The 25,327-nt window shown below is 57.8% G+C and overlaps 1 protein-coding gene and 1 long non-coding RNA gene across 7 annotated transcripts in view; one reads left to right on the top strand and one right to left on the bottom strand.

Annotated features, from left to right (window-relative positions):
• Positions 1-24,332, top strand: part of LOC120620403 (uncharacterized) — a 71,086-nt gene extending 46,754 nt beyond the window's left edge. The window contains exon 3 of the long non-coding RNA XR_005657844.1: positions 22,856-24,332. This is a non-coding gene — a long non-coding RNA (uncharacterized LOC120620403). The remainder of the gene's footprint in view (positions 1-22,855) is intronic.
• SNX29 (sorting nexin 29) overlaps positions 3,422-25,327 on the bottom strand; it is a 440,342-nt gene continuing 418,436 nt past the window's right edge. For all 6 annotated transcript variants that reach the window (XM_039885359.1, XM_039885355.1, XM_039885356.1 and 3 more), the window contains one exon: positions 3,422-4,971. In XM_039885359.1, coding sequence (XP_039741293.1) covers positions 4,839-4,971 — 133 coding nt within the window. In that variant the 3' untranslated portion in view covers positions 3,422-4,838. The remainder of the gene's footprint in view (positions 4,972-25,327) is intronic.

Here is a 25,327-nt window from a genome sequence, read left to right as displayed (position 1 = left end):
GCAGCCTTTCTAGGATGAATCCCGGATAACAAGTCTCCCTCACCCCCTGCCCCCACTCTTGGACGTGCGTGCTCTCCAGGCTGGTTTCGTGAGGGGTCAGCGAGTCTGGTCGCAAACGCGCCATCTGCCATCTGGTCTCCTAGGTCCTCAGCCCCAGCCTTCGCGTCCCCCGTGTGCTCCACACCGATGGGAAGGGAAGTGCCCCGTCCCCTCGCCAGTCAAGGCAGCAGGTAGCAGAACGATTAGACTCAGGGGAGGAGGAGCCGGCTAGTGGTTCTCCAGTTGTGATGGGAAGACATTCATGTGCCAGTAAGAACCGAACCCCGGACCTCAGAACACCGGTGAACCCGGCACGTCCTACAAGTGGGGTGCACACCTGTGTGTCAGGCTCAACCACCTAGAGAAATCAGATTTCTTTCTAGAGAAATGGACTGGGGAGGTCAGGAAGCCCATTCAGTGTGGTCATTAGGGTCTGGAGACAGAAGTGAGGGCTCTGTGGCAGAATGCAGAGCCACCAAAATCAAGCCCAGATGTGGGCGATGGCTCGTGGCTGCGCAGGTGAGAAGTCCGAGCCTGCGGGTCCATGACGCCGGGCGGGGCAGACAGCGCCCAGAGCGTGGAGCCGTCGGTGCTCCTCCCTGACGCCTATTGGTCCAGTAGCTGAAGTTTTATTTTAAAAACAATCAAGACTGCATGAAAATGAAGGTTTTGGCATGGAAGTGTTGGATAAAATATACAGTACAAAATCAGCACAGAAGCCAGTCTGAACAGCAAATATTTAATGTTCGCTTTAATGAAACAACGCACAATGTTTTGAAAATTGATCATCGCAAAAGGCCTTGCAGATGCCTGCCCGCCGGCAGCACCCTGTCTGCTGAGTCACAGCCCGCAGGCTGGGGGGCGGTCGGCGCGTGTGGCATTGTCCCAAGTGAAACATGGAGGGTTAAGACGGTCACTGCGTCTGTGGTTAGAAATGGGAGTGGGGCGCACCCCGTCCAGGCGGCCTCTGAGCCAGTCCACACTTGGCACGTGGGGCCCTGGGCGGGGTCTCAGGCGGTCCAGGCAGGCCCGTCCCAGCTCCAGCCTGAAAGCCAGCCCGCCCTGTGCCGTGGGTCCCCCACCAAGGCGACGCGGTGGGGGCGGAAGCCAGTGCTCGGACACAGGCCTGGGCTGCGGCCCAGGGAAGGGCCCCAGAGGGGGCGGTTAGGAGGGTACCTGCCGGGACCCCAGAGAACAGGGCCCAGCCTCCACGCAAGGGGTCCCCATGTGAAGGTCAGCAGGGGCGGTGGGGGACCGAGGCCTCCAGTGGGCAAACTGTACTGTGTGAAATGAGAAACGGAGGCCCCCAGGCGGCCCGGCCGCGCCCCGGTTCCGGGAGTGAGCGGAGGGCGTGTGACCCGCGGGCCGGCTGGGGGCCTCGTCCCCGGTTCTGGGCCCGTTGCCTTGCACTGCTCACTGCACCTGCGTCCTCGGTTCTGCAGTGGAAACAGCCCCGCCTGCCTGTTTTGTTACAGGCACAACATGCAGCCGGCCGCGCTTGTGAACGTTCAGTGGTCATCCGAGAACCCATCTGAATCGGCTCTGAGCGGGGAGCGCGGCCCAGTGCGGTCATCAGACCTCGTCCCCAACCCTGGCCCACACCCCTGGCTCTCGCCGTTCGTGCCTCTTGCTCAGTCTCACAAGGTGGGACCTCATCCTTACGACTCACTCGGGTGACCCCTTTTGAACCCAGGAAGCCCGTGGATGTGCCTGGCTACTGGGGGCCAAAGGCGACCGCCACGGACATGGGAGCCGCTCCTCCCGCAGGGCCTGACTAGACAAGCCCAGGCTGTTCTGACCTGGGCTCAGCTCTCAGGCTGCTGGCCAGTGATGCGAGCAGCGTGTGCCCACGGGTGGGGCCGAGGGCTGCTCTGCCGGGTCCCCCTCCCAGGAACCCCAGCTTTCCCCGCTAGGGAGCGACGTCTCTGGCCAGCCCTCCTCTTTCTGTGTTTAGTTCATCTGGGGAATGAAGGAAGAGACGAACGAGACGATGGCAGAGACAGACTCTGCTGGTGTCTGTCCTGTTCCTGCTAAAACAGCGCGTGGGCAGCCAGCCTGCCTTTGGGAGGACGCAGAATGGGCTCCTCTGCCCAGCCCAGCGTGGTCCCCGCGGTGAGAGGCAGGCCCTGTGGTTCCCTCTGAATGGGGAGGCCTTCCTCTCTGAGCTGTAAGCTTTGCGGGCACCCAAGAATCTCCTAAGTGGATCAAGGAGACAGAGTGACTTCAGCTGGTCCTCCCGCAGGCTCTTTCCCTCTGACAGGTCACAGGGGGCCGAGTGGGTATTTGGAGAGGGGACGGCAGCCTGCATCGGATCCGGGTCGGAGGGCAGATGAACGTCCTAAAGGGGTGGCGTTTTGTGCCCCAGGTCTCGGCTTGGACCTCCCTGGACCTGGGTGGTTGTCTTCTTTCTCAAGGAGCTGGGGGGTCTCCCCTAAGTCTGTCCATCACGCTGCAGAGCAGGACCCGCCATATTTTGAGCAGCTGAATGGATTAAATCATTGCAGAATATCTACTGTGATTCAAAAGTTAAGGCTTTGAGGAGTTGCTGCCATGTGCGTGTCACGTGCATATCTGAGCTGAAATGAGAGGGGGTGTCTGTATGTTGAAGGTGATTCCAAGGTTTCTGCGTGATCACAGAAAGTGGGTGCAGAGAGCAAGCAGCCCGATGGCTCCGTGTGGCCCCTAGAAACATGCTTTTACAGTCCATTAAAAAGTGGGGAGACAGGGTTTCTCCTTTTTAAATACAGGTCGAGTATGGACTTGCTTCTCCTGGCTCAGCCTCCGTACCGTTGTGGCCCTGGGGGCCTCTCTTTTTTAATTTTGCTTTGTGTTTTTTTTTTTTCCCTAACTCGGTGCAGGAAGTCACAGCAGCTTGCTGGAGGGGGCGGGCCTGGGGACGGCGAGGCCAGATTCACGCTCAGACTGTTGCGGGTCAGGTTCCAGGACAGGCCGCTCGGAACCCGGGCCCTGGTCCGGGGCTGGGGCTAACACACAGAAAGGGGCCGCGGGGGCAGGTTCCGCTGCCCAGCAGTGCTGGGTCAGCCTGTCAGCTGGGACCAGAGGACAACGGAGGCCGAGTGAACCGAGGCGGAGGCGGAGGCGGGGTATGGGGCACCGTGAGCTTGAGGTGGCCCCGTCGGCCTGGGACTCGGAACTGGCCAAATCGGCAAACTAGAAAGGGAAAAGCCATGTTGCCTCTCGAGAACTCGGCGTCCCCCCGTGGTCCTCAGACACTCGCGCGCTGACAGCAGCGTCCCCCTGCCACACACACTCCCGCTTCCAGCCGCGGAGGACAGCAGGCCCGTCGGCTCCCCTGGCTGAACGTCGGCTCAGCTTTTCCGCAACTGCCCTGGCCGAGGGCCCTGGCTCACGGGAGCACAGCATAAGCCTAGCTGACTTTTCCCAGAGTCTTCCTCCATCCAGAGAAATGGTCGCTGTTCTCCCAGGTTGTCCACCGGGTTTAAGCTGATGAGCGGGAACGTTCCAGGTGGAGGACAGGTGAGCTTTCCACCACCGTTCACACACGTTTACGTTCCCTACGTCTCTACCTCAGGTCAAACCGATTCTCACGTAGTCCATTTCACCCCTTCTAAGTACTTCCCCCAGCACATGCGACTCGTAAATGCCTCAGCGGCCGAGCGTGGGCGACAGTGCCCTGGCCTGGGAGGCCGTCTGAGCCGCAGGGTGGGTGGAGGGGCCTGGGGCCGCCACGCCCTCGTCTTTACCCTGCTCCCCCTGTCAACAGGGCCTGTCCTGAGCTGGGGGGACAGAGGATTCAGTCGGGGTCACACAGGGTCCTGCTCACACTGAGCGTGTTGGGAGGCAGAGGGCGTACTGCGAATTGTGTCTTTAGGGGACAGTCATGATCTGTTCAGAGTGGACACTGTCCAAGCTCAGAGAGCCACACCAAGGCCCCAAAGCCTCAGGCGACCAGAGCTGAGTCTCTCTCACGACCTTGAGGCCTCCTGGCTGGTGAGGCCAAGGCCATCGATTCCTGGACAGCCCAGGCCTCTGAACACAGGGTCGCCAGGTTGCTGCCGATGGCCAGCCTGGATAGGTGAGGTCCCTTCAAGCCTGCCAAAGGTACAAGAGGGCCCAGGGGGCCTCAGGGTTCCCATGTGGGCTGGTCCTTCCAGAAGCCAGTTATGGGGAGGTAGGGGACATGCTCCAAGAGCCACAGTTCGGCATCTCTCCCGGCCCCTTCGCACGAAGGTGCTGGAGGAGGGACGGCAGAGCTACTGCTGGCCACGGTGGCGATGACTAGGGTGTCTAATGACCACCAGGGGAAAGGAGAATGGAGAGGAGCAAGGCCCCCCATGCCCCGCCCCACATGGCCGTAAGTTGTAGCAGGCGATTACATTAAAAAGAGTAAGAGTGTAACAGTCATTCTAATTCCCACGTGGGAAAGAGTCAAGGTTGTTTCTGAGTGAACTTTCTGACCCAAAGAAACACGGAAGTTGTGCATCCCGCTGGGGCTCCAAGCCCGACCAGGCGCCCACCCTCCCACTGGCCGCCGGCTAGCGGAACGGGGCATGGACGGCCCTGCCGCTCAGGGCGGACCCTGGGAGAGTGGGGCCCCTGTGTCCATGTGTCATCTAGGAGCTGCTTCGCTCTCTGACCAGTTTAATCAGATGTCACGTGACCAGCAGGGACGGTGTGCTCTCTGGGTTCACCAGGAGGATGTGGTGGTCGCTCCACGGTGTAAAGGGCCAGCTGCCGTGGCCAGATTGGATGCAGAGTGGCTGGGGCGGAGGCAGCTGGTGTGGCACGTAGGGTCCGAATCTGGGATTCCGTCGAGGTCAGAGGTCGCCGCTCTGGGGCTCCATGTTGCGCGTCGTCTCCCGGGGGTGACCGCGGGAAAGCTTGGGGAAGCGGGAAGGCCCTTTGGGCCGGCTGTTCTTGTTCAGCGGCTCTCCGGGAGGGGTGATGTCACTGTAAGACAGAGCAGGGAGAATCTCATTAAGCCGGGGCTCCCAGTGCAAATGGCTGCGGGGCAACAAGCCCCGCGGGAGCACGGCAGGAGTGGACGAAGAGGGGACAGTGCTGCCCGGCTCTGAGCGGCGAGTGTGACATGGAGAAATGGGAACTCCAGAGTTACGTAAACGTTCTGTCTTTGAGAAGCACCCGGGCGTAGCTGTGGGTTGAAGCTCGTGCGTGGGGCCGCCACTTCTGGACCCCTCTGAGGCCGGGACGGAAGGCACTAACGTGCCTTGCTCCGCCTGCCTTGCGTCTCACTATATTCCAGCAAAGGCACATTTCACAGTCAAGGAGGAGAAAACGCTTCAGAGAACAGTGCACAGAAAGTTATACAAGACGTGACTTTATGTGGGATTCTTCCTGAGAGGAGGATCAGGGGCGCCAGTGTCTAATTGCAAGGGCGAGCACCGCAGCGTGTGTAAAAGTCCACACTAGGGAGCAGCTTGCGAGCCCAGTGCAGGGCATTGCTGGGACCAGCCATCGAACAGGGCGGCAGGGGCCGGGAAAGACGACAAGGTAGCTACGCATTTACTGACCGGCGAACACAGGTGCGGAGAACGCGGGTTAAAACAGTCGAGAGGATGCGACCCTGCCACGTGGAGAAGAACCCTGAAGGCTGCGACCAGTCATTCCTTCACTCAGGACCCTTGTGAACACGCACGTGGGCCACGCACTGTTCTAGGCACTGGGGGTGAAACAGTGAACCAAGCAGATCCTCCCAGGGTTACAGTGTCATATCCCAAACCTGTAAGTTACAAATGCAGCCAGCCCCTCCCCGGGAGGCAGGCCTGCGGGGCTGAGGGGAGGCCTGGGTGGCGGTCGCGTGGTGCTCAGGGTAGCAGCACCTTGAGCGAAGGTCACTGCCGGAGGGCTCCAGGCTGGGGAGCCAGTGTCTGCTCGCATTCTGGGTGACTCCTGCCTGCTGGGGGGAGCGGGCAGGAAGGGCAGTGGTCTGGCCCAGGGGGCGCACATGGAGCCTTGCTGTGCCCGACACAGAGGCGGCACGCGGTCGTATTTCCCAGGGCCACTCACCGAGTGGCTTACGGCAACAGTGTACTGTCCTACAGCTCGGGGGCTCCAAACGGGTCCTTCAGGGCTAAAGTCAGGGCGCAGGCCGGGCTGGGGAGAAAGTGTCCTCGCCATCTCCGGCTTCTTGAGGCTGGCAGGCCCTCCGCTGGGGAGCCAGCGTGTGGCATCTCCAGATCTTTCTCTCCCTCGTCTAAGGACCCCGTGCTCACACCTGGCCTGCCTGGGTAGCCTCCCTTTGTCCGAGACCCTTAGTCACATCTGCAGAGTCCCCTTTGCCATGTCAGGGGACACATTCGTGGGTCTCAGGATTAGGAAGTGGACATTTTGGGTGTCATTCTGTCTAGCACACAGATTTTTTTTTTAATATCACTTAACTTTGTATCACTGAACAGCCCACAATCCAATGAACCTTTGTGAATCTTTCGGTTTGAATGGCTTTAAAGTACAGCAAGATATTTCATTGGTGGCCTAGATGCTCACGTGTTCATTTTCTTTTTTTAAAAACTTTTTAAATTTATTTTTAATTACAGTTGACATACTATATTATTAGTTTCAGGTGTACAGTTTTCATAGTTGGTATACAATATTTGATTTTCAAGTGTACAACATAGCGATTAGACATTTATATATCTTACAAAGAGATCACCCCGATACGTCTCATCCGCACCTGACACCAGTTGTTACGGTATTGCTGGCTGTGCTCCACATCCCCGTGACTGCACATCTCGATCCCTCTGCCCATCCTCCCACCTGGCAACAATCAATTTCTTCCCCGCTTCTGTGAGTTTGTTCATTTCTTTTGTTTTGATTCCACAGATTAGTAAAGTCATTACAGTATTTGTCTTTCTCGGCCTGACTTATTTCATTTTGCATAATACCATCTAGGTCCATTCATATTGCAAATGGTAGGATTTCATTTTTTTAATGGCTGAATAATATTCCATTGTATGCATGTATCACCTCTTCTTTATCCAGTCGTCTGCTGATGGGCACTTGGGTTGCTTCCACGTCTTGGCTATTGTAAATAGCACTGCAGTGAACGTGGGGTGCATATCTTTTCGAACTAGTGTTTTGGTTTTCTTCGTATAAATACCCAGAAGCGGAATTGCTGGGTCATAGGGCAGTTCTTTTCCACAGCGGCCGCGCCAGTTTGCAGTCCCATCACCGGTGCACGAAGGTGCCCTTCTCTCCACGTCCCCGCCAACGATGGCTGTTTGTCGATTTATTGATGACAGGCGTGAGGCGATAGCTCATTGTGGTTTTGATTTGCATTTCTCTGATGATTAGTGACATCGAGCATCTTTTCAAATGTCTATTGACCATCTATTTGTATGTCCTCTTGGGAGAAATGTCTATGCAGGTCCTCTGCCCACTTTTTCATTGGGTGGTTTGGTTTTTAGTTAAGTTGTATGAGCTCCTTGTGTATTTTGGATTTTGGCTCCTTATCAGATGTATCACTGGCGAGTATCTTCTCCTGTTCAGTAGGCTGCTTTTTCGTTTTGCTGATGGTTTCCTTTGCTGCATAAACCAAGATTTAAATAGGCGGTTAAAGAGTACGATTGCAGCTGGTCGAAAATATCAATGAGACATAAGAAAAAAACCTTGTATATCTCACTGGTCCAAAACGCTTTTAAGAAACAAACCCAACTAAGGTTAAAGTACATCCTCATGTCCCACGTGGCTCCAGGCCAGGGGCTTTCTGGGGGTGAGCCCGGAGCCACACTGCCCTCTGCACGGGCAGACGCAGCCCATCTAAAGAGAACACCGAGGCTTAGGGAGGCCACGGCCACATGGGGAGTGGCCGACCTGGGATCATCCCAGCCCAGTCCAGGTGAGTCAGGGAAGGAGTCATACTCAAAAAGAAACCGTGGCCCCTGCCCAGGGGGCCCTGCCGGTCTCTGGAGAAGCCCACTCCTTCCTGCTTCTCAGGAGGGTTCTATTCATGATGACCTGACTGCCACACCTCCCCAGGGGGGCTGCCAGCGAGATGCCCCCTGTTTAGAGTTCAGGATGGCATCTCGATAAGATGACAAAATGCAAAAGCCCTCCGAGCTTCGCCTTCTCCCTTGGGAGTCCGGCGCTTTGTCTTCTGTGCGTGGAGGCAAGGGGAAAACATCTGACCATGAACAAAGTGGGAGCCGCCCGTCCTCATTCTGCAGCCAGTCCAGCTGCTCCGCAGCACGGTCCTGCAGGACGGCCCTTGGGCGTGTGCCCAAAGCGAACAGGACCCTTTCTGCTTTGGAACCACCCACAATACCCAAGCCTCCTGACCCCAAACGCCCCTTACAGGATGGGTGGGAGATGCTGAAAGGACACTCTGCTCGCACTGTGTGGTGGGCTTGGATAAGAATGTCGCACAGGGGTCCAGCTGGCCACCCCGAAGCCTGTTGCTGTTGCCATCACAGCATGACACGCAAGGCCGGGATGAGCCCTGCTTGCAATGACCAAATCCTGTTGGACCCTGGAGATAAGTGGCTCTTAGGAGGGAAAGTCACAAGTCAGCGGCCAGGTCATTTTGTTTTTCAACAGACGGCATCGACAGGGCGGGGCGACAGCCTAGTGTCGGGCGCCGGGCCGGGCAGCGAGCCAGGATGCCCGCGTCCAGGCCTGGCCCCGCCCCCAGCGGGCCGTGCACCTTGCTGTCTTTGATTCTCGTTCCCTAGTGTGTCACATGGGCTGACGATCCCACAGCCCTCACAGTGCCACAAGGACTCGAGTGACCCCCATGTGAAGCCACTTTCCAGCTGCATTTTCTTAGATGGGTGCCTTGTCCCCCTGGATATAATAAAGGTAGGGTTGTTTTGAGCCTCATGGGGTAAAGTGCCTAGGACAAGGCCTGGCCACGGCAGCCACTCACAAACTGTGAGCTACGTTGCCAAACACTATGCCATGCATTGAGGGGCACAGAGGTTAGCACCAGCTTGAGGAGCTCACAGTCCTGTTGGGGAGTGGGCAGGGCAGCCCCCAGAGCAGACCACGATGCTTCAGTGTGGTCGACATGGTGCCATGAGCAGGGCACCACACCTGTTCACCGGGGAGGGCAGGGAGGGCTCCCTGGAGGAGGGAAGGCAGAGGTGAGTTGGACAGCCCACCATGACGAGGGCCCTCTGGGTTTGAGGAGGGCACACGCGAAGGCAGAAGGGCCCTGTGGTGGGACGTGTGAGCCTGGAGCTCGGCAGACACGGCCAAGCTCTTCACCCACAGGGAAGGCAGGATTCACCTCGTGGGTGTAGGGCTAAGTGTGGGATGTCTGTCAAATGCCCATGCCTAGTGCTTGGGGACAGTGATAGTCCCTCAGGGCTGGAGCGGGCCAGTGTGCTACAGGCAGCTGCATCCTAAAGGCCCCAGCAGGCAGGGACAGTGAGCTGAGCCGCACTGCTGGCTGGGAGGGACTGGGGCAGAGGCTGCTGCAATAACTCCCCAAAACACAGGAGAGTGGAGGCTGGTGAGGCCACTGGAGGTTGAGCTTAGTTGGGGACAAGCCGAGTAGGTGACAACTATGGAAGATCCAGCAGGAAGCGTCCACACTACTGGATGGATGAAGGGCACCTGGATAAACAGGTCCGCTGCTTCCGGAAGACCTGAGCTGGAGTGAAGGGCAGGGAGGGTCACGGATGTAAGGCAAACCACACAAAACGGCCATTCTTCCGGGTCAGGTTCATATACCCATTGGCCATTTGTGTGTTGTCTTTGGAGAAATGCCTATTCAAGTCCTTTGCCCATTTTTTAACCAGGGAAATGCAAATCAAAACCACAGTGATACTACTTCATACCTGTCGAGATGGCTATTATCAAAAAAGCAAAAGACACCAAGTGTTGACGAGGGTGTAAAATGGTGCAGATGCTACAGCAAACAACACAGATGCGCCTCAAATATCATGACTAGAACTAACTGCCCTCCGACCCAGCAATCCCACTTCCGCGCATTTGTCCCCGAGAACTGAAACCAGGGTCTTCCAGAGACACCTGCAGCACCGTTCACAGCAGCTAAGATCCACGAATCACCTAAATCTCCCTGGGGTAGAGAACATGTGGCAGTACGTACAGTGGACTAGTATTCAGTCCTGACATGCACGACGACAGGGACGAACATGGAGCCATCACGCTGAGTGAAATAAGCCAGGCACACGAGGACAGGTACTCAGCACAGTATCTAGATCAGTCAAACTCACGGAGCCTGAGGCTGGAATCGTGGTTATTAGAGGGGGTGGGGCTTAGCAATCAACAGGCAAAGTCACCACTGGGCGCGACGCTGTCCCCGTAGTCACCCCTTCGACGTGACGGGGGTGCGTGGACTGGGAGGAAGGGCCGGGGTGGATGCGGAGACCTGTATGTCCCCCAGGTCCCGTCCCGGGGGGGAGCTGGGACCAAGGCCACGTGTGCCCCAGGGGAGGAGACAGCCTCAGGGGTGAGGACAGCCCGTGGGTTTCCTTCTAACCCAGGCTCGCTGGGGGCCCCGCTGCAGCCGCCGCCCACTCCCTCACGCTTCTGTCTTGGAAATGAAACCCTCATTCCTCACAGCCCTAGTTAGCCACCGAGTCACTGCCGCGTGCGCTGGTGACTTAAGGAAGGACAGTGCCATGTCTCGCCTGCCATCGATAGAAATCAGGCCCCTGAAAGCAGCTGTCTGTGCATCGTGACAGAGCGGGCTTGGGTCTGGGCAAGAGCAGAGGCGATGGGCAAAGTAACACCACGTCCTGCCCCGCCCCCGCTCCCAGGTAAGGCAGCACGGTGGCTGCCCCAGTGCTGTGGACAAGGAACGGGGGGTCTGGAGGGCAGAAGCCCCACCCTGAAATGGACGCCCACGGGCTGCGTGTGGCGGTGGCCTTAACTCAGATTTGGGACACTGGGCTCCTTCAGTTAGACATGCAGGACCTGTGGGGAGGCTCATGACCATCCCCAGAGCAGTTTTCCGAAATGGGAGGGGACGGGCTGCTCTTTCCCACCCTTCACACACCACTGGACACACACTTGTCGAGCCGGGAACAGCCGCGGCTCCTTGAAGGCGTCCGCGTGTCAGACAAGGAAAGCACAGTGACCTCTCACACCTCCCGTCCCGCCTTTCCCCGGACCCAGCTCCAACGCCCTCCCCCCATCTGACCTGGGGACGGGGCTGGGAGGCAGCGGGGGGGACCCTCCTGGTCCTGGAACCGTGCCAGCCCCTTGTCCCACTCATCGGGGGCCCGGACAGCTGCGGAGCGGGGCGAGGGGCGGGCATGTGCAGGGACGTTTGGAGGCAGCTGGAAGGACTCAGTCTGCGAGCGAACAGGTGCGCATCCTGGCCCTGAGCTGTGTCGGCGAACTAGGACGAGAAAACCGTGGACATGCCACAGGACGTGTCACAGACCAAGGCTCTCTGTCCTCGTAGCTGGGGCCAGAGCCTGTGCTAGACTCTGAGGAAACAGATCACAGACTCGGTTTCCACCTTCAAGTTGCTCAGACCAGGGGTGTGTGGGGAGGGGACAATAAGTGACCAATCAAAGCCATGCGCGGTGTTGGGGTCGGGGCTGAGCTGAATGAATGTTGGGAGACACGTGACGCTCAGCAGAGGAAGGAAAGGCCTTTCGGGCAGGAGAACGGATGGGATGGGGCTCCTGGAGGAGGAAGGCTGTGGGGACAAAGTGGCCCAAGTCTGCAGGGCCGCGTATGGGCTGGGGATGACAGATGCGCGCGGTCCATGAGTTCTAATCCACTTTCCAAAGGTGCAGACCCCTCACTTTTCAATGACAAAACATCTCAGACGTGGGCAGTGGTTTCCCCGTCACTGAAGCTACTGGGACCAGCACCAGTACTGGCCGTACTAGGTGGCCACGTTCTCCAGCCAAGGACAGACACACCCCCCACAATCCAGCTACATCCGATTGCGCTGTCACTGACACCGTGACGATAAAGCCACGATCTGAGAACGCAAGCCACCTCCGTAAGTCTCACTTGGAGAACACGCTCCGGGACGGGCCCAGGCCACACAGGGTTTTCAGAGCCACTGGTCTGGACGACACCGAAGCTCCTCTGGACCCAGGGTCAGTGATGAAGGGGAGGCCACTGCTGGCGTGATTCTCAGAATCATAGCATTTTTATCACGGGAAATAACTCTCACTGAGGCCTGGGTCACTGTGCCCAGAGCTATGATTAGAACATGTGGCACTGTTTTCCAGATTCTGTCTTTATCACTTATTATGCTTTCCACACCCCACATATCTACGTATCTCTCGATGTAATATTCAAGGTTTTCCTTTAAATACCATTACTGTTAAGTTACTTCGGCCTGTGTAAGAAATCCATAAGCATGTATTTAATGCACAGTAAAGCATTTAAAAAACCTTTTCCTACATATCACTATCGGTTCACTTAGCACCCCAAACAGTGGGCGAATATTTTCTTCTTCGAAAGGCATGTTCTGGCATGTTGGAAAAATCTAAGGCTGCACCCTGATTCCATTCATGTTTTGGAAAACGCAAAGCTATAGGGACAGAGGATAGACGGCGGGTGCCAGGGGCTGACTACAGACGGGCACCAGAGCATTCTGGGGGTGAAGCAGCTGCTCTGTTCTTGGCGGTGGTGGCCTTGGCTCCGTGCATTTGTCAAAACTCCCAGGACCGTACAGAAAAAAGGGCGAATTTTACCACATATATTACACCTCAGTCTCAAGCCCGGCTTGAAAGCAGTCTTTTTAAAATCTCTGCTTTTTCAGCATGAACGAGTACCTCTCCTCTGTTCTGGGTCTCCCAGGAGACAGTGACCTCATCCCCTTCCCGGAGGAGAGAGAGCAGGGGCCCTGGGCACAGAAATCTGAGACTCTATTGTTTATCAGCTGAGCTGCCTGGATGGTCACTGACAGTCCACGGGACTCAGATTCATGTGTCAGACGGGATCACAGTAAAAAGACAAATAACTAAAAAATGGATAAAGGATTTGAATTGCCATTCCTCCAAAGATGATATGCAAATGACCAGTAAGCACATGTAAATACACTAAGCATCATTAGTCATCAGGAAATGCATATCAGAGCCACTACCAGTCACCGCCTCACGCCCACCGGGATGGCCACTATCGTAAGGACAGACAATAGCAAGTGACAGGGAGGACGTGGGGACATCAGAACCCATGCGTTGCTGGTGGGAGTGTGAGATGGCGCAGCCGCTGTGGCAAACAGCCTGGCAGTTCCTCATGATTAAACAGTTACCACGTGACCTGCACTCCTACTTCTAGGTATGTGCCCGAGAGAAACGAAACGCGTCTACACAGAAACCTGCACCCAAACGTTGAAAGAAGAGTTATACATAATGGCCAAAAAGTATGTAAACAACCCAAATGTCTATCAGGGGAAGGGATAAACAAAACGTGGGTTAGCCCCACAGCGGAGTATTATTCAGCCATAAAAGGAAAGAAACTCTAACACATGTGACAGGTGGCAGCATATATCACCCCAAATACCGCCCTGGCATACTGTTCTGGGTTACGGCACATGAAAAGCGGCCTGCCTTCTTTTCCTTAAGAACGGGGTGAAGTTCCCATGTGACAGACGTCCTCTCTATACCAGAAAGACGGCCGCATTCTCGTCATCAAGGGCGAGAAGTCGAGCCCAGGAGAATTCTGTGCAAACTGATCTTGTTAAAATGACTCTTATCTTCCTCTGGCCTCGGCGCATAACGGAGTTTAGTTACTTTTCCACAACCGCCTCTCTCTGTTCGACCCGATGACAAAGCAGGCCGGGTCCCCACCTCTCTGTGTCTTCGTTTCTTTCCGAGGGCTCCGGTGTCCCGCAGCCCTCACACAAACCTGTGCGCTTTCTCCTGTGACTCAGGCCCCAGGGAAAAACCCTGAGAGGGGAGAGGTAAACGCTGCCTCCTCCATGCGCTACAACATGGACGAACCCTGAAAACGTTGTACTAAGTGGAAGCTGCCAGACGGGGACGTGCACATGTTAAACGACGGCATTCGTGTGACAGCCGGTAGGACAGGAAGCAAGTTCGCGGCTGCTTGGGGAGCAGTGATGACGATGCACTAAAACCGACGGTGGCGACGGCCGCACACGTCTGAGGATGCCACGAACCGCCCGTTTGTGTGCTCTTTACGTGAGTGACTCGCGTGCTGTGTGAACTACGTCTCAATAAGGGTGTTTTTAAAATGGCGCAAACAAAAAACAGATCGCAGTCTTCTCTGGCAGGTTTTTTTGACAGAGCTGAGGGATGACATTCAATTCTGGGACAGAGCATGGCACCTAGGTGTTGCTTAGTAAACGCCCCTCCCTGCACCTGCTTCTGAACTTGCCTTTGGCCACCTCCGGCATGGCTCATGCCCCCTCTGAGAAAACTGTCCCCAGATCACAATCGAATCCTGTCCTTCGAATCTGGTGCTGTTGGGAGCTCTTTCAAGGTCGATGTGGGGATGGTTTTAGAGGCCCAGTTCAAACCAATAAGCAGGGAACAAGGGAGAAATGACGCAGAGCCTTCCTTCCCCAAATCCACGCGATGTCGGCCTTCCCGGGTTCTAGAGACTGGCACAAACATGGGGACGTCTCTGGGGACATCACTTCCCCGTGGCTGGCACTTTGCATCTGGTGCTCAGCTTAGCTGGAAGGCGGCAGGAGAAACGGCCTCTGATGGTCACCCAGGAGACAGCCGCGGTGTCCCATGGTCCCTCCTGCACTGTCCTGCAGGGCTGAGGCAGGGAGCCCCTCTCCCTGTCAGATCTCCCATTCCTGAGACGCCAGCTCAGCCTTCATTTCAGGAACTCGCTGGGCTGATCAGTCTCTCCCTGCTGGCGACCATCGAGGCACCAAGGGAGTCCACGTCTGTGCAGGGGACCCCTGCTGCAGCCCCAGGGGTGACTTTTTAATAAGCCTCTGGGGCTCATTGCTATGGTGTCCTAGTCCCCAGCACACCGGTGAGGTTGATCGGATGGTGTCGACCACTCAGCGAAAATGGCCACCGGGAGAGATTGGCTTTTCATTTCACTTATCAACTGGCTTTCAAAGCCAGTCGATATTCTATCTTCAGTAACTTGGAGGCGGGCTTCGCACGGCCTTGCCTGCTGCCGGGCTGGACTCTGGAATGCTGCGGAAGATGTGGCCGCTGTCCCCCGAGACCTAGCCTCACTCACGAAGTCTGTCTGGGGGAGCTGGGATGTGCAAACTGTGGAGTCCCACCCCACCCCCTGTGAGGGCTGAGAGAGACACGTCAGTCAAGGTGTGCCAGGCCGAGCGACCTTTGCATTCACTCGTAGGCCCATCTGCGGGCTCAGGACCACGTAGTGGGGCCCCGTGGGGAGCCGGTGCTCCCTGTCACCCCGCTAACACCTGTAAGGGTGCTCTCTGGGACCCCCACCTGGTGGATTTGTGGAAGGTCTCCGCAGCGTTCCCTCTGTTCCCTGCCCCTTGGTTTGACCCTGCGTCCCGAGGGTTTCGGCATCCAGATGTGACCCAGAAATGGCTCTGGCAGTCACGAGAGCTCCCCAGAGGCAGGACTGTGTCCTGTTCTTCTTTGGATCCCCCTAGTTCCTTGGATCCCTCCAGTTCCTGACCCCGAAAGGCATCATGGGAATTAATTATTTTGGATGCATTCAAGAAGCCCACAGTTTGTCAAGTCTTGGGCTAAAAGTTACACAAGTTCTCATACTCCTTAGCCTCGCGAAGGAGGCGCTGTGATGACCGTCTCACTTTTACAGACGCGGACGTTAAAGCGGAGAAGGTACGTCACCTGCTCGAGGTCCCATAGTGAGTAACGACCAGAGGCCAGTCTCGAACGCGCCATTCGACCCCACAGCCCACAAGCAGATGACACACGAGACCTCGTGGCTAGGGGCCACAGGCAGGCGTGAGTCCAGGCCTCCGAGGAGTACAGACGGTGACGGACAGACAGATCACCCTCTAGAGTTATGGGGAGGTGCTCCGTGTGCGCCACTGAGCGAGGCTTCGGGAACAAACGGCCTGAACCGGGGAGGCGGCAGGGGTGCGCCGGAAACGCAGGAGGTGACAGGGCGATCTCGGCTGTGTTGTCATGTGGCTGGTGCGTGCCGCCAGGCTTCGGATACGTTAGCTTTAAGCTCTGCTGCCCCCACCTCCCGCAGGCAGTTTCTGTTCCATAAGCACAAGTTAAATGGCGGTAAAAAGGGAAGCGGTGGGAATGTAGAGGATCTTAGCTTTAGAAAAAGGTAAAGAACAGTGACGCGGGGTCTCCTTTTAAAATAAAGGAAGGACGAGGGGAACAGAGTCTGACCCCACCCTTCGCGGACAGCCACTGCTAGGACACAGCGTACAGTTTTTCTAGTCATTTTCTAAGTATATTCTAGTGAATCTTTCAAAATGAAAATGGTTACTTCCGAGATAAACATGCTTTGAAATCTGACGTACTTTTAAATGAAGGCATTCTGCTCACGGAATGCCACAGACCTTGGTGGTCTGGCCTGGATAACAGCGGTGACAGTGGCCATGTAGAATTATAACAGCGGACGTTTACTGAGAGCCTGCCGAGTGGCAGGCGCAGGGCTAAGCACCATTATCTGCTTCTCCCTCCCATCGACCTTGGGAGGTAAGGGCTCTGCTTCCCGTGTAGAAACTCCAGAAAGTCCCGGAGGCTGTGGCCTGCATGGGTGCTGGGGCTGGTGCATTGCCACACGTGTCCTACGTGGCAGGGCGGACACGGGCCCCGGCCCCTACGACAGGAGCGAGTTCTCAGACTCTGGGCTAAGTGGCAGGTGACGGGGCAGTATTTGCAGGAAAAAAACGAGATCTGACAGGTTCAAGGAAGATTCTGCAATTGTGATTATGAACTGACTTCCCTCAGATGAGCCTTTTCATGAAGCCCTCCCCCCATCTGTTTAGCTCATCGTCTATTTAAGAAATTTCTTTGATGATATTGTTAGGTTAGCCTCGTCCTACGAAAAGTCTCTTAACCTCTGTTACCACCATCAGAAAAATGGGGCTGTGAGCTGACACAAGACAACCTGGGGTGTGCTTTCTGTCACAGAGGGCTCTGGGGGGCGGGGGCTGCCACGTGAGTCCCTGAGGGCCTCGGGGTGCCCCATGAGGAGTGGACCCGTTTTAGATATACAGCTTCTAAAGGTCACCCAGTGAGGCCAGGAGCGATAGGGACAGAGATGGGCCCAGAAACGGAGCCTTGTGTGGGGCTGGCGTAGCCCCAGGAGGAAGATGCTGAGGTCGGAACCAAGGGGGACAGTGGGGGTGCAGCAGGGCTGGGGGCCGAGCCAGGGTGTGGGGAGAGAGCGGGCGCAGGGCCACTCGGGAAGTGAGGACGGTTTCTGTGCTCGGAGACAACTATGGGAGGGGCGCGGCTGGAGGGGGAGGCGCAGCAAGTGACAGGTGGATGGCGGCCCGAGGTGCAGGCGTGGCGTGTGCGTGCATTTGGCCCAGTCTGCCAAGAAGTACAGCATGAGTCCACCAAAGCACTACTGCCCACCACGGGGCCCGGGCAGTCCTGGTTACTGCATGGCTACAAGCACGGGGGTGGGATTCTGCCTGTCACAGATGGCCCCAGTGCTGATGGGGCTCCTCTTTAATTCCAGCCCCTCACTACCCAAAGCGGGGTCCTGGGGGTTCCTGAGCCGACTCAGGCTGACAGTTCAGAAGGTCTGTACATCGTCCACTGGGTTAGGGTGCTTCGCCTGTGCTGCGAAGTGGCTGGATGGCCTCACTCACCCTCCCCCCCCCTCTGTCCTCACAGGCCAGACCACCTCAGGTCTCCATGGTGATCACTGGCCACCTCCTTGTGGAGCTCGCCCCCGTCACAAAGCCTGCCAAACCCACCCTGACTAAACTGAGCAGCGGACCCATGAGGAGAGTCTGCGACAGGGCTGGCCGGCTGCATCTTCAGTTCGTGGCCCCAGTGACCCCACTCCCCGTCCCCACCCGGCCCCTCGCCAAAGTGACTGTTGTTCCTTCTCCTCAAACGACCTCCCTCCCTTCCTGCTCCTCCCTCCAGGCCGTTGGTTGGCTCATGCCCACCAGCCTCCATGGGACTTTGGGGACTCCGCCCCTCCCCCGCGGCTCCACGAGTAACCCGAGTAACCGCACTGTGATGCTGCTCATTCTTAAAGCCCTCCCTGGGCCCCAAGCCCTCCTGACTGCCTCATGTCGTCAGGGCCAGCGGTCACCTGTACCACCAGGCAGCATCGGACACGGAGGATGCCTCCTGCCTCTCTAGGGATTTCTTTGCCCCTAACCGTGGGGGGGCCCAGGGCTTGATCCTCTGCTCTTCTCCGTCTGCACCCCCTCGGTGTGGTCTCATCCAGTCCAGTGGCTTCACAGATGTCTAAATGTCACAATCCCATATTCACACTTCAGCCCGCCTTCCCTCTGTAACCACGTGGTCACAGCATCCCTGTCCTGGACGTGGCCGAAGTGGAAATTCTGATTTTCCCCATTAAACTTCCGTTCCTCCTGTGGCTTCTCCTGTAGTAAGAGCTGCAGCTCCCCACCCAGCTGCCCACACCAGAACCTGACCTCTCACCTTGGTTCTCCCTCCCCCCGGCTCCACACCTAACCCGCCGCAGCCCTGCGGTTCTGCCTCTAGAGACAGGCCAGTACTTCCCCTCCTCCGTCTCCACCGTGGCCATCCTAGGTCCAGCCACCGTCACCTCTTGCCTGGACTCTCGACAGATTCTCACGTGGTCCCCCTGCTTCCACACGACCCCTCTGGAGCTCACCCAGGGCTACCTCATCCCCTGCCCCCCTCTCGGCCCCCTGGCACTCGGAAGCCCTCCTCCTCCAGCCGTACGGGGACTGCCGGAATTGCTCCTAGGTCCCTGAGCTTCAGGTCTCACTTAAAAGCCACCTCCAGTCATATGCCATCAGATCACTTTTAGTTTCTTTACAGCACCTGTCGCTCTCTGAGGTGTCATCTTTACCTTTCCCAGAATGACACCTGGTGTACTTATTCATATGCCAGACTCGTCCGCACTGACCCTGTCCTCCTGGGCTGACCTTGGCTGTGCCCGACTTAGAGGAGGGGGCGGGGTGTGATGCCGGAGCCCAGGCCTTGGAATCAGAAAGCCCCGGCCGTGTGACTGAAAAAGCCATTTAACACATCTGAGGTTCAATTTGGGAAAATGAGTAAAAATCCATATTTGCTTCTCCTAGAAAGTACAGATATTACTTTTATGAGATCATTAATAAGAAAAGTCACCCCTTCCAAGGCATCGCCCAAACCTGTCCCATCAGGACAAAGCTACAGTGGGCATCACAGTACGAGTTCAGGGACCAAAAATGCAAAGGACCGCAGCGGCGGCGTCGCAGGTTGGTGTGACGTGGACGGACCTGACTCCGTGTGCGAACACAGATAAGGCAAAGCCGGAGAGCTGAGACTCAGAGTGGGAGGAGGCGGGTGGTGACACGTGCGGAGGGGACGAAGGCTCCGCGGGAGACTCACGGCCCTCGGGCCGCGTGGGAGAGGACGCGGCGAGCCCGCCCCAGAACGAACGCGCGACAAGTGGCAGAGTCCCCGCTCGCAGGGAGGTGACACTGTGGCCCCGGCATCTCTCCCCTGAACCCCCCACCCGCTCTCCTGTGCCCAGCCTCTCTCAACACAGCACCCGAGCGATGCAGGTGGCAGAGCTGGCCAGACGGTGGCGCCCTTCCGCTCCAAACCCGCCAGACCCCTCCGCGTGCAGGCGCTGGGCCAACCCAGCTCTGGGGCCTTGGCGATGACTGCTCTTCACCCCGAAGGCAGGCAGGCTACTGCCGGCTCTCTCCTGCACCCCTTCAGGCCTTTGTGCTGTGGGGTTCTCACTGCAGCCTTCCCTTCTGCCCCCGCCCCCAACTCGGCACTGTCTCTCATTCTGCATGTGGTGCTGATGCGTCTTTATAACCCCAGCACCTAGAGTGAGTGACACAGAGACCCAGAGGGGCCTACAGCACAGCCGGGGCGCCTCTCATTAGTCATCGAGGACATGCAGACTGGCAGAAGTCAAAGATCACTGTCGCCGAGTGCTGGAGGGGATGCTAGAAACGGGCGTGACGTGTGGTTGGTGGGCACACAGCCTGGTGAGAACTTTGGGAACACTGAGGGAGCTGTGTGTCCACGTGTAGGTTCCCAGTGCCCATACCTGCACCACCCCTGTGACCTGGGTCCCCTTCCTGGTGTCCTGCCCACAGGTGGGAGACGCCAAGTAGGTGACGGTGCCTTTGGAAACGCCAGCGCTGCCTGGCCCTCACGGGGGCCGGAGCCCACCCACGCACACCCACGCAACAGGCTACAGAACCAGACACGGCGTCGGGCCTGGCTGTTACCGAAAACACACGCTCCTGTGCTGAGGTTTGCTCCGTGTAATCATGTGGTGTAAAATGTTCTTGACTGGACCTCATTCGCACATTGCTCGTTCAGTAAAAAACACAATAAAGGAAACAGCACGTGAACAGTGCCGAGACTGCTTCTCTGAGACCCCCGGGCCGCTCCCGGGCCCCGCGCCACACACACACCACGCGGCATGACGGTGAGCGCGTCTGAGCCGTTCCTCAGTGAGGAGAACCGCTCACAACCAGCTCACCCTCCTCCCGCGAGCTCTGAGACCGAGTCGTCTCTGTCCCCGGGTCACCGGGTTCCCTCTCCTGCTGTCGCCGTCCTCCACGGGCCTGGCCGGGCAGCTCCAGGGGGTGTGAAGAGTCTGCCTCCGGCTCCCCGAGGCCCCTGGGAAGACCTGCAGTTGAGGGCTGAGGAGCCAGGAACTCCCCGACAGACCACAGGGCCAGAGGTCCGAGATCCCCCCACCCACGGACCCGAACCCGACCCCGAGGCCCAGCCTGGACGACACAGCAGCCTGAGGAGCGAGCTCCTCTAATTAGGTTTATGTAGCCTCTTAAAACACACGGCTGATCACGTCCCACGCCCCCGATCGCAGCCCTCCGAGGCCGCCCGCTGCCCGGTGAATAAACGCCCCGCTCCTCACGACCAGCTGCTGGGCCGTGATCCCTCTCCCAGGGGGACTCCCATGCAGCTACGTCCTTGCCCGTCATGAATCTGCACCTCGTGGGAAGGCCACCCCCATTTTAACACACCCCACCTCGGGCACCATCCTCGCATCCCAGAGCCCCTGGGAGCCTCTTCAGAGCACTGTCGGAGACAGTCGCTGAGCTCCCCGCCTGTGCCCGGCAGTGCGCCTGCTCAGACCATCTCGTGTCGCGGGCAGCGCGTGGACCGAAGGCGGACGGCCTGGGCCAGCGTCTTCCCTCGCTTAGGCGAGGATCGTGCCAGTGACTGCCCCCAACTCGTGAGGGGCAAATGGGTCAACGCACGTGAGGGCTGAGCCGTGGACAGGTGGAAGGTAAAGTGAGTTGTTGCCAGTCGCCCTCCCTGAGGTCACCAAGGGTCAGGGAGGACGCGGGGTGAGAAGCAGTGGAGCCGGGATTTGCACCCAGGCCCACCTGGGTTTAGCGCCTGCACCCGCCCCTCCTCAGGCCACCTGCCGTCCTCCTTGGGTGCACCAGGGACATGGAGCCAGGAGGACACAGCTCAGAGGAGAGCAGCCACCACCCTGGGTTCAAACCCGGGCCCCGACACCGCTGGTTTGGGGGACCTACTCCAGCCACCTCTCGGGCTCCTCGTTTCTTAAATGGGCATGAAAAACTGAGTCACAGTAACAAAGGCAGTTGCCCGGGGACCGGCCCCCAGGAGGAGCACAGTGGCTGCTGCGGTGGTGGGCACCGTGCTTATCTGGGAAGAGGCGGACCGAGGGGCGGTGCCCACGCATTCTGCGGCGAAGCCCTACAACAGTGGGGCTTCCAGGTCATGCAGGAGGAAGCGGGTTTCCCTCTGCTCGGTTTCTCTGACCCTTGTGTCCTATGCAGAGAGCAGACTAACAGGCTGTAGCCACGATGCTGCTTTAAGCCCCGACGTGACACGCCAGCCTGCGTGTACTTTTTGGGGTGCCCCTGTTGAGAGGCGCTGCTGCAGGGAACAGGAAGGCCCGGGCTCTGGAGTCAGAATCTCAGGCAAATCACTGAATCGATGGAGCCTCTACTCACTCACCCACGAAACGGCGACCACAGTAGCTTCACCGTGAGGTTCAAGACGAGGAGAGAAATTGAACCTCACGGTGAAGCTACATGTAAAGCGTTCCCCACGGTCTCAGAGGTAGGGTGGCTCTCGACCCACGATGGCTCTGATTACTGTCATTGCTACTGTTATTACTTTATAAGAATCACAAATCAAGTTCGTCTACAGACCCAGCCCTGTTCAACTAGCAGTGGCCGCCAAGAGCACAGTCTGAAGAGCACACTGCTGTCCCCTCCAACCTCGGCCCTCAGCGGTGTCAGCTCTGGGGGCGGGAGGGATGGGGCAGCCTGTGCACCAGGGGACAGCTGGGGTGGCACACAAGTGGGTGCTTGTGACAGTGGTCTATAGTTGGACACAAATGGATGAGCATTCTGGGTGTTCACTCAACATGGCTAAGGTGACACCACTTCGGGACTGAAGCCATCTCCCTCAGGGAGCCTGCCAGACTGGAACATCAGCCTTATGTGGCCGTGTTTCCTCTGACCCAACGAAAATGCTTCATGTCCTCTCATGCCCTGCGAAACCCACGCCTGCTCAAGTTAGGGTCTCAGAGAGCTTAGTGCCACACACCCATCCTGGGGTGAGGAACTGAGGCTCACAGAGGGGACTGGAGTCACCACCCATGCCCAGTGGGCATTCTTCCCGCTCCTCAGCTGGCACTGGACTGCCTTCAGCAGCCACTGCCCTGGGCACACCATGCTGGGCCCTGGTTTAGGAAGGGACCCTGAGGTCTCAGAAGCTGAAATGGTGGGACGTGGCCCCAGCAGAGCATAATCTTATTGATATGGCCGCTGCTTTCACAGGTCAAGGCTGCCCTTTGGAAAGGAATGAAGATGATGGGGCGGACCTCAGGCCGCGGCGGAGAAAGCCCCTGCAGAGGTGACGGAGAGAAGACGGGGCACGCAGCCACGCACCAAGAGCCCGGCTTGGCCTGGCCTTGGACTTCGCCGACCTTGAGCCATGCCTCCTCTCCAGACCTCTGTGCGGCCCCGGCTCCGTCCTCTCTGAGGGCGCTCTCGGGTACCACCTCTGTGAGGGGCGGGGGCCGGGCTCATCCTCGGTGCTCCCCTCCTCTCTGTCCTCGCTCCTCGGCAGCCTCGCCCAGGCTCACGGCCTTGAGTACCCGCTCCATGCGATGACTCCTAAGATTCTGTCCCCAGCCCAGATGGCCATCCTCGGCTCTGGGCTCCCCTCAGCTGTCTGACGAGCATCGCAGTCACGTGTCCAAGGCCACCTCTTCATCCCCCACCTCCCTGTCCCCGCTTTGTAAATGGAACTCTCTCCTTCCAGCTTTTCATAGTGACGACCTTGGGCCACCCCTGCTCCTTTTTCCCTCTACCCACCGCGACCCATCTGCAAATGCTGACCGCTCACCACGCCCCTCTGCCCTCCCCGCCTCACCCGGACACCAGCTCCTCCGGCCAGGGTGACCACAGCATCCTCCGCCTGGCCCCCTGCTTGCCTTATGGTCCCACAGCATCGCAGCAAAGCCCTTCCCCCCGATGGCTCCCATTTCACCCCAAGAGGCAGCCAGAGCCCTCCTTGACTAGAGGCCCGTGTAGCCCCGCTGTCCCTCCGCCTCCCTGACCTCAGCTCCACGGCTCTGCCCGCTCTGCCCCCACTGCGCCGCTCCCAGCACGCCGAGCACGCGCCGCCTCAGGGCCTCTGCCGGCCTCGGTCCCCGCGTCTCCCTGGCCGCACAGACACAGCCTCACAGCCCCTTCCTACACGCCCGCGACGTCCTTTTCTACGCGCGCCTCCCACCTGACGGGCGTATGCCGCTTGTTCATGGGCCGTCTCTCCCCAGCCCCGGGGATGTCTGATCAGGAGCAGGGACTTTTATTCACTGATGCACTATCCGTATCTTGGAAGGGCACCGAGCACACGGCAGGTGCACAGTCGTATTTGCTGGGGGGATGGAAGGGCTGAGGCATTTCCTCCATCGTCCCTGCGCAGGCCCCACGGTGACCTCGTCCGCTGTCCGGTCCTGGCCCAGCCCGGGCTCTGACAGGCCCTGGGGAGAGCCACGCCAGCCTGATCTTACCTTTCAGTGTTGAGGCTAATTTTAATCTCTCTATTTTTACGTATTCTGAAAGCCATCCTAATTGCTTATATTTAAATTTTCCTTTAATAAAAATACATGCATAGGAGGTAGCTGCTTAAATGTCTCTATAATTTTCTCATCATGTTTTCTTAGTTTTCCAGTCAAAACAACAGCCTTAATCGCAGTGGTTCTATATGTATTAAGAAATAAAGATTTTCCCCTTTTGTTCACTGTAATTGTTTATAATTATTAATTGGTCAATCTCGTCTTTATATTCTTCTTGTACTAACCTTCTCGGGTTGAGCAAAGGATGGAAAACGGAAATTTTACTTTATGGCACTGAGCACCTACTATGCGCCTGCTTGCTTTATATTCTGTGCCACCACCCACCACCATGCCCTGAGGGCGGGGTTCTCAGCTCCATTCTATGGGTGAAGAGATATGAGGTGCAGAGAATACTGTCCCAGCTCACGCGCCCACGTGGCAAACTGGGGACCTGAACCCGAACTGCACCATTCTTTCCGGTCGTGTGTTTTTGACATCCAGACACGCAAACTACAGTCCCCACCAAACTGCATAATACGTGAGTATTCCCGAACGCCTGGGCTGCTCAGGCCCCGAGATTCTCCACCCTTCCCGGTATTTCTGCCCTCAGTAGGGATTCCAACCTAGAGTGGTCACGCCCCCCATCTCTGTCTCCGTGTGGGTGGGGGAGGGTGCAGTCTTGAGAGCTGGACCCCAAGGCCCCCAATGACAAGGGAGGCTCTGCCTGGCTTAGCACTGACGGCAGGGGGCAGGGCAGGGTGCCTTGTGTCCCGCCGAGGCTGGACGAGCAGAAAGTACAGACTCGGGGAGCTGGACGAGGCCGCAGGGCGCAGTGGGAGGGGGCTGGCCCTGGTGTCTGCAGGGCCTTGCCCGAACAGCAAGGATGGTCTCCCCTGCCCGCTGCAGCCTAAACAGAGCAGGCGCTCAGTGTCTGATGAGGAAACCAGCCAAAAGCCCCCATGCGCCCCTGTTCTCGAAGGCTGCGTCTGGGTCTCAGGCTGGAATCTGAAGGCCAAAGAGTGACCCCTGAAGCCCCTGCCTGGGCTCTGACCTCCCCTGCTGCTGCCCACCCCCCCTCCCACCTGCCCTGGCCCTCAGCCCCCACCCTCCAGCTTCACGTCTCCCTGCCTCTGAGCATCTTCCCCATTCAGCAAAGACCTCCCTGACCCCAGACCAAGCACGGCTC

Source organism: Pteropus medius, unplaced genomic scaffold, assembly GCF_902729225.1.
Source record: "Pteropus medius unplaced genomic scaffold, Ma_sr-lr_union100, whole genome shotgun sequence".
NCBI lineage: Eukaryota > Metazoa > Chordata > Mammalia > Chiroptera > Pteropodidae > Pteropus > Pteropus medius.
This window is presented reverse-complemented; position numbering and strand designations above follow the sequence as displayed.